We start from the raw sequence: 14074 nt of genomic DNA, 5'->3' as shown, positions 1-14074 counted from the left end.
AAGTCATCAGCAGTAGAATGGAAATAGCAGGAGTAGAATGGAAATAGAAGGTTTAAAACAAGAGCCTCTTACAGTTTGTTCATTTGTACCCCGTGTTAAGCCGGATCTCCAGAGTCAAGATCAAAAGTGCCTAGACATGTTCTCACCAGAAATGTCTTAACTTCATAATTCATTCCCTGCACAAGAAGTTCATTGACTTTAGCTACAGAATGTAAGCAAACAGATGGCTTATGCTGCCAGGAATGTGCTGAAGACTTAAAGAAATATAAACCCAGAGGATTCAGAAGTTTCACCGGACCCAAGGGAAAGGGCAGGGAAAAAAAAGAGAAAGGAAGTAGTAGACAAGACCACTTACAGATATGACACCTTCTGAAATAAGAAAACAAAAGTGTAACATAGACATCCTTCGATTTAAATCTGATTCATCAAATAGAAAAGAAAACATTTCTTGCTCAAGAGTATCTGTTACAAAGGTCAGTATGCAAGATGTGCAGCTGAAAGTTACCTGCTGACATTAAGCAGGTATGAGCCTGTACTGCTCAACCAGTAAAAGATATAATGAGAAATTGAGGGGGAGGGGAGTCTTTAAAGAAAAGTATAAAAGAAAGTATTGCCTTTCTGTATTAAAATAGAAGACTGCAAAAAGACCCAAACATTGCAAGACAAATTAGCTCAGGAGTATAAGGATAAAGACAAGACAAACACTATTGGACTATGGCCCTGAACAAATTTAGACCAACTTCCACAGCAGTACTGAGTGCTACAGGTTTAAAAACCTCAATAAAGCAATACGCAAGTAAGTAAAATTTTAAGAACATTTAATCTGAAGTTCTTAATGACTTCTTATAATCAAACTTGAAATCAGAATGTGCTGGACAGCTTTTACTGCACTATAGTTTTACTTTTTTTTTACTACCAAGTTTTACTTTACCTAGTTGATCAGGGAAGGGAAGCCAGTTGATGTAACTTTTTGGATTTCAGAAAAGCTTTCAATACTGTCTCCACAGGATCCTTCTGGAGAAAATGTCCAGCATTAAGCTGGATTAACACATCATGCATTGTGTGAACAGCTGGCTCGGGGGTTGGGTACAAAGGGTTACAGTGAACGGGGTGACATCAGACTGGTGACCTGTCACTAGTGGGGTTCTGCAGGCTCCATCCTTGGCCCTGTGCTCTTCAACGTCTTTATTGAAGACCTGGACACAAGACTTGAAAGGATTCTAAGCAAGTTTGCAGATGACACAAAACTGGGAGGAGCTGTTGACCCCTCAAAGGCAGGAAGGCCCTGCAGAGAGACAGGAAAATCACCAACTGTGTGAAATTTAACAAGGGGAAGTGTCAAATTTTGCATCTGGGATGGAGCAACCCTGGATGTACAGACAGACTGGGGAATGAGAGGCTGGAGAGCAGTGCCACAGAAAGGGACCTGGGAGTTCTGGTTGACAGAAAGTTAAATATGAGTCAGCAGTGCCCTGGCAGCCAGCAGGGCCACCCTTGTCCTGGGGGGCATCAGGCACAGCACAGCCAGGCAAGGGAGGGGATTGTCCTGCTCTGCTCTGGGCTGGGACAGCCTCACCTTGAATAATGTGTGCAGCTTTGGGTGCCACAATATAAAAAAGACATTAAGCTGATAGAGAGTACCCAAAGGAGGGCAGCAAAGATGGTGAAGCGGCATGAGGGGAAGCCATATCAGGAGTGGCTGAGGTCACTTGGTCTCTTCAGTCTGGAGAAGAGGAGACTGAGGGGAAATCTCATTGCAGTTACAACTTCCTCATGAGGGGAAAAGAAGGGACAGATTCTGATCTCTTCTCTGGGTGACCAGGGACAGAACCAGAGGGAATGGCCTGAACTTGTGTCAGTGGTGCTTTAAGTTCAATATTAGACAAAGGGTGGCTGGGCTCTGGAACAGGCTCCCCAGGGAAGTGGTCACAGCACCATGGCTTATAGAGTTCAAGAAGTGTTTGGACAACGCTCTCAGGCACACGGTGCAACTCTGTGCAGGACAAGGAGTTGGACTTGATCTTTGTGGCTCTCTTCCAACACAGCATATCCTGTGATACTATTATTTTACACAGAACAAGATCCCATTTCTTTTACCAGCCAGCACTGTCAGCCCCCCAGGAGGGCTGGGAGCCCCTGCCCACCGGATCACAAAGCTGGCAGAAGGAATATGCACAAACAATTTGCACCCTCTTCCGCCAAACAGCTGTGCCTGCACGCACTGTCCAGCAACAAAGTAGGGCTTTTGAAAATCAAATTTTGACAGCTAATGAATGCATTCATGGCTGTCACAAGTTGAATATCACCCACAAGTATGATGCTCAATTATTTTGCTCCCTTCTTTGTTTTAGAAGTTTCTTAATACTCCTAAAAAGGTAGTGCAATAGCAAGGAGTTGCATGTATAGAATTTGACTGCTATTAATGCTACTTTAAATGAAAAGCGTATTATAACAAAGCACAACTCATTATCTTCACACAGTATGCATATTTTGCTATCAACAAGATTAGAAGTGGTAGGAAGCCTACAAAGGAATACTAGAAACAATAATCTAAGAAAGCAGCTGTCCTAAAAGCCACAAAATGCATTAGGAACCTAAATTCAGTAGCTGTCACTTCTGCACCAGTGTCCTGGATCTGATCTTAACTCATGTCTCCCCTCACATTTCCCACTGCCTGTTTCAGACATGATGGGCACATTCCCCTTGTTTTAATTTCCAGGGAAAAGGAGAGCAGATACTGCTTTTACCCTCACCCTCTAAACCAGCCTACTCAAGAATGGATCTGAAATCTGTTCCCTGTAGTCTGATGATATTCAAACTCCTGGCTGCCACAGGGAGCTCTCTCTGTCAGCTACACTTTAATTGCCTTGGGAACCTTTCTCCCCTTTCTTTGGAAGCTGGACCTGGCTCAGCCAAAAAGGAAAGGTTGCCTGGGACAGAAGTAAAACAAATCAGAACAAGTCTGAGCCTAATGCCTAGAAGCTGGCAACACATTCTGTCTCTTCATGCTGAAAATTTTTTTCAAAAGCTTTAGTCACTTCATTTTAAGAAATAAAAAAAGCACCACACACATGGGCCAGGGAGCAGAGATCAATATTCCCATTTTTGTACTCACAGGCCACTGAAGTTCAATGACTCATACAGTATCAGAGAAGCTGCTGTGTCTTGCATTATTGAAGTAAAACCACTCTGCAAACAGTATAAACACTGGGAGTCCTCTCACTCGACTTTCAGACCTTGATGCTGGATGATGTGCATCTGACAGCACTCAGCCTATGCAGAGCTTGAGCTGAGGTCTCCTGCTTCTCAGATGAATGCTTGAATAAGCACAAATACACACCAAACATATTTCAAGAAGAACATGCTGTAACTTCAGCTTTTGGTCTTGAGTCAAGTGGACAGATGTGCTTGAGGTATGGTGCCTTGATTCAGACACTTCAACTCTGGAGCATACCAAGCATTCAAGCTTATTGCTGGTCTCTGCTTTTTGCCAGTAGGTCATTTCAAGCAAATATGCTCTAAACCGATTTTGTAAACTAAATTTCAGAGATACTTAATTCTACTTCTTGGTTCACTCTTTCCAATTTTTTAAAAACACAGTACACAGTACAATGAACTGAAAACTGCTACTTGTTCTTTACTGGGTCTCACCTTTGGGTTGCTCAATGGTAAAGCAGAAGTAAATTTTCATGAGAGCTGGTATATCCAACTGAAGTTTATATTCAACTGGAGTCAGTATTTAGACCTAATGAAAGCTCTTTGTGCATCTTTTTGTAAGAGTGTTGACATAACTTGTGGGTTAGTAAAAGAAAACAATTCCAACCAAAAAAATCCTCTCCACAAGTTTGCCTCCTAATGAAGGGTGCATTGGTATGTGTATTTAATAAGAATCTTTTAAAGATAATATTGAATGCTTTCTGCTCCACTAGCTTTTCTAATGTTTTTGTAAAGCAAATCTTCTGTAGTCCTGCCCTTCTGCAAGACCTATGGGTGAAATAATTCAGAAAGAATCAGGTAGGCAAGTTCCCATTGAAAAACAAAATGGCAAAGAAATAGCCAGTTCCATTCCATCCCTCTCAAAAACCCCTGAAGTTTCAAACTAACTGAAATAAGGACAAAAATTAATATTATGGGTTTTGAATTGTTGCTCCCCCAGAAACACACTGTACCAACATTCTGAATTAAATCAACTTAAGCTTTTGAAGTATTTTCTGTCCATTATAATTTTTCCCTATACACAGTTTTTATAGCAAATAACCATGTGTAAATCGAGGAAACAATATACAGAATTAAGGCTGGGATTGTATCCTGTAGTGTAGATGGGTAACTACTAACAGCAGGGTGTGTGCTAACAGATAAACAAACTGCACTAATGAATCAGCCCACTAGTTCTAGGAGCTAGTTGTGTTCTTCCTTATTTTTTATTGTCATGTAGAATATCCCCATGACAATGGAAATAGCATTAATTTACTAAAATTAGTGGAGATTTCCTAAAAGATATAAAAAGCACAAAGTTAAATGATAATGTCAGAATATAATGAATAATTTCCCCAGCAAGCCATGATCAATGTTGTGTGCAAATGCTTCTTTTTGACTGAAGGAAGAGAGTAAATGTCATTGTTGTCCACACAACCCTCATTTGTGGAGGAAAGCACTATGTAGAAGCTGAAGATCATTCAGCTCTGTGAGCAGACATCAGAAAGCACATTATATTTTTGGTAACCTCCAAAGACATGTTAGGGCAAAAACAGATGAAATAGCACTGAAATGCAAAATAACTGAATGGGTAAGTTCCCTATGTCCTTTAATTTATTTTTCCAGAAATGTACTGAATAATGTACTCAACTAGTATACCAAGAAGGAGCAGCTAAAAAACCCACATCTTTCTGGCCAAGATGACAAGCCACCTTTCATTTTTAAGGAAAAGCCTTACACTTATGTTACTATTTAACCTTGAGGCCTATGATATGACTGATTTGAAGCACTTGTAAAACACAGAACAAAACCTTCTTGAGTTTCTTTATAATATCTAATTAAAAATAATAAAGACAGTATATCTTTGGAAAACTAATTTTTCTTCTTCCAGTGGGGAAAAAAAACATACAAAAACATTTATTTGCCAGAGATAGTGAGGGTAGTGTGTAAAATAAGTTCAACATAACATTTCCTTCTGAGAAAATGAACACTGATTAACATCCGTAGAAGTATGAATGACTCCAACCAGACAGGCAGTGATTGCATGAGCTAATGACTAGGGCCCTCTTTGCAAGGAATGATCATGTCAGTTTGCTGTAAATTGCTGAAAGAGGGACTTCAACCTGAATTTATCACTTGCCAGAACATCAACTTGTGCTCCTGCAACACGTTTTCACCTCCTGTTTTTCAGTTAGCTGTAGCTGTGAGTCCACTGTATATAGGCAAATCAGACTTGGCCTAAAAATATGTTCTCATACCCTGAATTATTTTCTGTGCATCATAAAGCAAAGAAACTTTTAATTCTAAAAGAGATATAATGACCAGCATGTTCTGGGAAACAAAGTTTACAACCAGCATTTGAAAATCCATACTTTTACACTATATTTTACTGGTTTTACTCTGTTTTACAATAGGCAATTTTCCTTTTGTATATTTCAACTTGAAATTGCTTAAAGAATGCTATATAGGCCAATAGACTATGGTACTGCTACTGGAGAGTGAACTTCTACATATGGGAGTAAAACCGTCAGAAGCCAGGTGTCAAAAGTGACCACCCTACTATAAGAAAGGTTAAAGAATACAGTCTCAGCTATGTAAACACATCATTGTAGACCAGTCACGTCAAAAAATTTTTTCTAAGAAAAAATTTCTAGCAAAAAAAGGATTTTCTTCTTCAGCATAGTCTGCTTCCATCAGTATTTGCAAAAATTAAAATCAGTAGGACCAAACCTCTGAGGAGCACTTTGGAGACCTGGATTGTAGAAAGTGACTATTATACATCAAGTCTGAAGGCAGTTAATATGAAAAACAGGAATGCAACCCCAACCAATATTTTCTTAGAGGACTGGCAGCAAACTGCCAGATGCATGTGTGACCTCAAAACAACCTTTTGCCAGATGCCTCTTTAACCTCTTACAATTACATCAACTTCTAAAAAGACAGCTACATTTTACCATTTTCTTCCTTTGGTTATGCAAATTAAGAAGATGTGCTTAATAGACAGAATGCAAGTGTTTGGTTCCATGCATTTTGTCTCCTTAAGTCCCAAAATAAAGCTGCTTGATACAGCAGCACATAATTCTTTATTGCCAGCATTAAAACAAGTTAAACAAGAAGTCTTCATCTTCTTTCTTTTCTCCTCCCTTGAGTCCACGGTCAAAACCAGGTAACTTTTTAAGACAGTTGTGAGTTAAGGGGCCAAGACAATATTCAGCCAAAGTAAACAGTAAATCACTTTTGATACTATTTACCATTTTTACATAAATAACCTTTTCTTTCATAAGAAGCATGCCACACATTTTATGTTACAATCAACAGAAGCCAACACAACCATTCACAATATTCAGATTCAAAACTGGCCTGTATGTTAATATTTTGAGAAGGACATTTGCTGCAAATTTAAAAATAATAAATTCATAGGATGAAAGCATCATAAGTATGTTCCAGGGGCTCAAGCCCTAGAAAGCAAAAGGAAGAGAAATTATGTGGAATGAAAAGTAACTAGGTCATGTATATTAAAGTGCTAAATATACTAACATCTGATCTGTGGCTGAGAGAACTGTTTTTAAAATCTAGAGGTGTACAAATAAATGAAGAAATGCAGTCATTTGTGAACAAAAACATTCTTTGATGATGCATTAAAGAGAAAGACTCCTTCTGCTGTATAGAATCCAAGAGGAAAAAAAAAGCATTTCCTTTAAGAAATATACCTCCTTATACAGCAAAACAATGAATTTCAGTTGTTCTGTAACCCAGATCCTTTAATCTGCATAAGAGATGCTGACTGAGTTCACTCAACCAAATCACTACTGGCTTTCAGAATACAATCAACACATGCTTTTCAACAGTATTAATATAGCATGAAGCTTGTGCTCCTAATTATTCATGTTTTTGCATTCTGTTTCTTCCCCCTGCTGTAAAATATGCAAATTTACTTCTTTGTGTTATTTAGGTCCCACATGGGCCTCAACAGATCTGTTTGGAACGAATTACAAGCCAACATCTAGATACATGCTGTCAACATTTCAAGCTTCATTGTTTTTATTAGGTTGGAATGTCATTATAGATTTGATATTAGGCTTTAAAAAGCTTTTTATAAATCTCTTGAAAACCTAGAGTCTAATCAAATGGTGCACTGATAATTACTACTAGTGCACTTTTGTGTGTGAAAGGGGGAGAGCAGAGCCCGGGGAGCCCTGAATCCGAGGGAAATCCCCATCTAGTGGCACCTCTGAAAAGCGCAGGTTGTTTTTGTGCAAAATTAGTCCCAAAGAGGATTAGTTTGACTTCATCACTGAATGAAGTGGAGACATTACCTCCATATGCAACTAAGGATCGGTAACAGGAGAGGACTGTTTCTTCTGAATTCCTCCTCCTCCTCCTCCCTTTTCAATCAACTCTGGCTGCAAAATTCAATGCCCAGATGAACTACTGTGGTTTTTAAGTATAAAAACCATAAAGCAGCACTTCAGGAAAGAGGTCACTTCAAATACTGTAACTTCTTACTGTGCATCAAAAGGGTTCACTTACAGTGGCACAGGCTGACATGCATAAAGTATTCTTTAGATAAAAGTATTAACAGATATCCCCAAATCTCAGATTACTATAAAATTAGTATTAAATATTTTAACCTCAAAACCCATAAAAAACCAGTAGCTTGGTTATTCAAAAACTATAAGGTTGGAAGTAACTACACAAGTGCCTCCTGTTACATAAAAAAATAGGTAATGTAAGCCCATTGATGCAGAAAATGAAAGGACATTGAGACATTGCTTTTTTCCAACTGGCACAAGGCCTTGTACATTTCTTTAATGTAACAGTATATTTTAAAACACTGCAGCCCAACCTTCCCTACTAGCACCACTCAAAAGCTCCTTAAATATTAATGAAAAAGCAAAGTAGATATTTACAGGGACTTACTACACATTACTACTAACTCCTGGAAAACAAACAGCAGCAGTAACACTAGGATTTTACAAATCTCTTGATACATTTAATCTTTGAGGTGTGTATGCAGAGGGAAGAAAGCAGAAAAAGTATTTGATTTGCAGTAATGAACTAGTAAGGGGGTACTCCTTTGTTTCAGGAGTATCAATATATTAAATTTCCATTTCATAACAGATTCTCTCCAGAAAATTTATACATATATACATTTCTCTCAGAGGCAAACATTGAAGGGGTTCTTAAAAAATTATATGTAGAGATCTTTACTACTAAGATCAATATGGAAACTGTAAGGATTCTATTGTAAGGCCTTTTTTCATGTTGGGTAACACTGGGGGTGTCACTTAATTCAAATACGCACTTTATCCAAAGTACTCCAAAAAACTACCTGCATACAGAGTAAATTCATGGCAAAACAGAAACTGAAATTTGGAGAGGAACAAATATTCATAAAATTGTTCTTTGCAAAAACAATCTAGATTTCCAAAACTAAAAGCTGACTTGGGCTTATTATTTTACTTTTTGGTATCTTCAGTACAGAAGATTTCCCATTTATTAAAGATTTCTTCTGCAATATTAGTGCAGTTGACAAAGGGAAGCTTTCATCTGGATGTAAATCATACTTTTCATAGTTTCACAGAGGAGTGAGGATACTCCTGCCTACAGATGAGGATGATCCCCTAAGAAGGAATTATAATACTGATTTAACTCAACAATATAGACACTGAATAGATCAGAGGAAGGTGCAAGTACCTCACTTGAAATAAGACAAAGTTCAAATGCCTTGCTGAGATTAACTTAAAAGAGTAAGTCATACCTGACCTGACCACCAAAATTTTAAGATAAGAATAGCTGTTATCATTCACCATAATTTATCAAACTCCCTGTGTATTCTTTTTGCAGCCCATTATGTTCCTGACTTTGTCATAGCAGGTTATAATCATGAAATCAACAACATCCCACTTCTCACAAAATGTTCTCAAATTTTTTACCTGTCAACTGGTATTAGTACCAGTTCTTTTCTGTATTTTTAATAAAGAAGAAATAATTGCCTTATACTGTATTTCATCTCACAGGATGAGAAACAGTAGTTCCCACCTCCTTTTCTGTGACATTTTAGATGCTGGTGTGAGCCTGAACACGTTTGCTCTGTAGAGTTTCTTCTCTTCAAACATCATCATTGAAACTGAAGGGACACTGATTAATTGAACAAATCCAAGACTCATTTAAATATCACAGAGCATTCTATTTATTTGGAAAAGATTTCAAAACCCTTAATTTCTTATGTCTGTGACTATTTTCTATTGACAGGAAACCTGACAGGCAAAAATCGTGCTTACTCCAATTGGGATAAATATTAACAAATAAGCATTAAACCAAAAATTGCTCATAAATTCTAGATGGCTGTCCTAGATAGCTCTAGGAAAGCCCAGTAGAAAGTATGGAGGTTCACAGTGCAGAAGTGTATATTTAGTACAAAATTCCTCCAAACTGTCTTATCATGGCCACAGCCTCCCTGTGTCTGTGACAATAACTACTGTGATGAGAATCCTGTGCTTGTTCACTTTTCCTTAGGTACTTCCTCATTGAAAAAGCTTCATTACAAAATTTCCCAATCTCAGAAAATGACCTTTAGGTGACACTTAAGTGCTCCCTGTAAGTACCAATACTCCCTACCACTTGTTAAGAGGTTTGCACCTGAAGCTGAGAGCAGAACTCTGAAATGACATGTTAACTTACATATTAAAGAACGAAAGTGAAATCTGTCCTAGGTTCAGGGAAGAAAACAGAAGTTCAATATGTTTAAAAATCAGGTTTGTCAGCACACAATTCAAAAGTAAACATAGCCTTGAACTCAGGCATGGTCAAAGAACCAGATCAAGAGTTCTTCAGAGAACTGTGCTGCCTGCAGACACAGTGAGAGAAACACAACCCTCTGGCAGTCCAGCCCTGAGCACAGCTCGGGGCTCAGCAGCCCCTGCCCAGTGCCAGGGCTCTGTCTCTCTGTGCCCATGGCCAGCACAGACCCAACACAGCCTGAGCACATCCAGCAGGGCCAGGGGGGCTCAGCAGCCCCTGCCCAGTGCCAGGGCTCTGTCTCTCTGTGCCCATGGCCAGCACAGACCCAACACAGCCTGAGCACATCCAGCAGGGCCAGGCAGAGAGCTCTGGGAGAAGCCTCATTCCTTGGTCCTTGCCAAAGCAGCCTGCAGGGATGCCTGGGAACCTGGGTGACCACAATGCTCTGACCCAACTTCCTGGCCTGGCCTCAGATGTGTCTGATCCCTGCAGAAGTGCCTGGCACTGAGGTCTCAGCTGGCCCCGGCCCCTGTCCCCAGAGCTGTGGTGTCCTTGTCCAGGGAGTGTGGCACTGCCCTGCTCCTCAGGGAGGTCTGTGCCCAAGCCCCTGCACCCTTGGCACCCTTGGCACCCTCGCTGGGCTGCAGGCTCACCTGCCTGCTGGAGCCACCAGCATTGGCTGCTCCCTCCCTCTGGCTCACTGCAATTCTCTCAGGAAAAGTAAACAAGACCCTGCACATCGGGCTCTTAAACCAAACCTGAAGCCAAAACTAACTTCTCGCAGTCCTTTTGAAAGAGGACCTACAGAACAATATTCTAATTGATTTTAGTTATTTATATGATTTTTTAATTATGAGGGTGATAAGACACTGGAATAGGTTGCCCAAAAAGTCATATTCAAAGTCAGGTTGCACAGAGCTTTGAATGACAAGGTTTATTAAAAGATGTTCATGCCCATGGAGGCAGGTTGGACTAAATGATCTTTAAAAGTGCCTTCCAACCCATTCTATGATTCTATGATCTTCAGTTGCTTCAAGCAAAAACCACCCACCCCAGTTGCACCATCAGCACCATGGGGATTTTGCAGAGTTTCCGACTGTCTTGCCAAACACACATGGGAAGCAGCATTGCTGTCTCAGTTTTTCAGTTCCTGATCTTAGACTGAGATTAGGACTATAGGACATTTGTATCTTTGAGACTGCTGGGAGATTTTTAGTTGTGTGCCAAACCAAAATGCATTAAAACTGCATTTTTCTCTAAGGCTAGCAATGAAGGGTAGGTTGGAATTTATTTTCTATTACAAAACGTGAGGAATTCCTAAAGAACCACTACTCTCCAAGATTCCCAAGCTAACTGAAAATTACTTGTTTTCTTAATTTTGGCTTTCAGAATGTTAACATTAAAAACAATTTGTGATGATCAGGAAAGCCTCTGAAACGTTTTTCCATATTTCTGCATTTGATTCACTCATCAAAACCAACTGTGTGTGTTATGCCCATTTCAGATGCCTCTTTTCCCTTTTCAGAGTAATAGTTCTGCTTGTTACAGAACAGGCACCATTTTTACAGCTTCATGAAGAGATGAGATGACCACTACCCAGAAAATAAGTGAACTGGTAGTTAGACATAAAAATGTTTTAGTCTCTGGTAGGAAATTATATTTTATATTTATTTTGTAGAGAGACAATTACAAATTATTTTTGCTTGACTCCCACACATGCAATATTTACCCCAAAACCCAAAACAGAGAACTTCTTTCAGCTGCTAGGCTGTAAAGTTGGTTTTGTTGATTCTGCTGTTTTCATGAGTCACCTTTCCAGTCAGACACTGAATTCCCAAAGGCATTGATACTTTAAAAGGAAAAGGTAGATTTCAAATATAGCAATTTATAGACTTGGAGAAGTTATGAAAAGAAAAGAAAAAAATCATTCTCAGGATTTGACACGGCAATAGCTGTGATGGAGCTTTCTCAGTAAAGCACTGAATTTTCTTCTCACTTTTTCAAATATCAACCAATACAGAAAGATTCCTCCAATGTCCACAGTAGATTGGTGAACTAGGCTTTTTGTTCTTATATGCCCTGAATGAAAGACTAGGTTTAAGAACCAACTTAAAATGTCAGAAATTAAATTCTCACTCCCTCCAAGAGTGTTCACTGCCTACAGCAGTATTCACACTAATGGACCCAGAAATCTGCTACTGAGATGTGTTAAAGGTATTTACTATTGGATTTCCAGAATATTTTACACCAGTTTAGAAAAGCTTCAGAATATTCCATCTGAGTAACAAAATAGTAACTAACAGAATGGCTAAGTGGTGTGGTTTGGATTTTTTTTTCCCCACTGACACTGTTCCTGGACAAGAACACCCCTTCCAGATAAATATCTACTCAAGTCCTGACCCATAATTCTGCAACTACATTTGTCTTGCAAGACAGTGATATGCTTCACTGATAAGGCTGATGGCAGCTCTTCAGCCAGGGCAGTCCATTTCATTGCAGACAGCAAAATTAACTTCTGTCTGAGCAAAAAATAAAAAATAATAAAAAAAGAGAAGACTCAAATGAAATTGATTGTTCTTAAATTTATATTTAACAGATAAATTTTATGCAAATTTATGTAAACAAAGTTTAAACAGTCACTGACAGTATTTCAGGAAAAAGGAATGAAGCTAAATTGAATGCACAATCAGGACATAGCAACATTTGGGTGCAGAATTCTGCCTATTATAGAAACTGAAATGCTAAATGGTGTCCAGACTTTTTGGGGATGATGATGTGTCTCCTTTGACCCTTCCACAATGCAAATGCTGGAGTGACTTGATGTAGCCATCAGAACTGCTGCAGGTGAACAAAATCTAGTGGAAAGCAGCCATTAAGCATGACAACACAGTCACAGATGTGAAACAGATTTGTTTTAATGGAGAACTTTTGCCAGAAATCTAAGTTCTCAGAAAGGGTTCCAACAGTCTCTCATACTGTAGACTTCAATAATGTAAGGGCTTCTCTAACTTGAAAATGCTCAAGAAGAAGTAGCAATTAAACAGAGAAACACTGTGAGATTCCTGATAAGAGTGAGTCAGTAAATCAGAGCAGAAGAAGCTGAATATTGATGATGACACATTCACAAGGAGGAAAACAAATTGTCAAAAGAGAAAAAAGGAAAGGATCAGTTTTGGCATAACAGCAATTTTTTTTTTCTCTTCTGCACACTTAAACTGACCTGCAAAATTGTAAAAGCTTGATCAAAGCTCCAAATTTAGCCAATTCACAGGTGTGTATATTTCAGATTAGTTTTTGAATAAAAAGAAGACTTTGAAAACCCCAAACTGCTTAATTCTTATCAAACTAAAGAGTCAGGTTCTGAGACAGAGCATCTACATTCACCATGACCAGAAATTCATAAACACCTCTTGGTTTCTAATACAAAAATTCTGGGGGTAAAATGAAAATGAAGGAACCTGAATAAAAGCCAGTCCTTTAAAAACTGCAGTAAGACATTCCCTTCCCACAATTCTAATCATAAAGCTAGAAGTCTAAACTTTGACCATCACTGTTTTGTAAGGATGTAACTTCTCCCCACTCAGTATGAAAGGAAAACAAGAAATTACATTTTCAGAGGTCCTGAATATGAGTTCAGACTTATGTAAATAAAACTTCAGCTATTTAGTCCAAATGAGCAGACTAGGAAAATTAACTTGTCAGGAAAAGTTAGAATACTGAACAATTTTTATCATGCTTCTCTTAACATTTCATTTAGTCTAAGCATCTCAAAGAAACTTCAAGATCAAAATTTGAAAGATGAAAGAATCGCTTTATACAGAAGCACCACTTACCCACAATAACAAATCCATCTGCTTCTCTCTCTGGCACGGTGACCTTCTTTGAATCTTGACTTTTTCGGAAGAAGCTAAACATAGTCTCTTTGGGTTCTTTTTGTCTTCTGAGGTGTTATCTAAAATGAAGACAAAATATGTTAAATAAACATATGATAACAGAACTTACAGTAAGTTCATATAACAGAACCACCAACAGATATCACAAACAAGACTTTTTTTTTGTCCTGCTGGGGACCTGTGGCAACTCAGTACTGACTATTCATATAAACTGCCTAAAATTCTGCTGTTACAAGTGATCA

At 38.7% G+C, this 14074-nt stretch overlaps 1 protein-coding gene across 2 annotated transcripts in view; it reads right to left on the bottom strand.

Moving 5' to 3' along the window:
* The window catches only part of UMAD1 (UBAP1-MVB12-associated (UMA) domain containing 1), a 78101-nt gene that overhangs the window by 57061 nt on the left and 6966 nt on the right, over positions 1 to 14074 (bottom strand). For both annotated transcript variants that reach the window (XM_063152026.1, XM_063152016.1), the window contains one exon: positions 13773 to 13891. In XM_063152026.1, the coding sequence (XP_063008096.1) occupies positions 13773 to 13854 (82 nt within the window). In that variant the 5' untranslated portion in view covers positions 13855 to 13891. The remainder of the gene's footprint in view (positions 1 to 13772; positions 13892 to 14074) is intronic.

The sequence above is a fragment of the Melospiza melodia genome, chromosome 1 (genome assembly GCF_035770615.1).
Source record: "Melospiza melodia melodia isolate bMelMel2 chromosome 1, bMelMel2.pri, whole genome shotgun sequence".
NCBI classification, from domain to species: Eukaryota; Metazoa; Chordata; class Aves; order Passeriformes; family Passerellidae; genus Melospiza; species Melospiza melodia.
The sequence above is the reverse complement of the archived record's forward strand: the minus strand, read 5'-3'. Positions and strand labels throughout refer to the sequence as shown.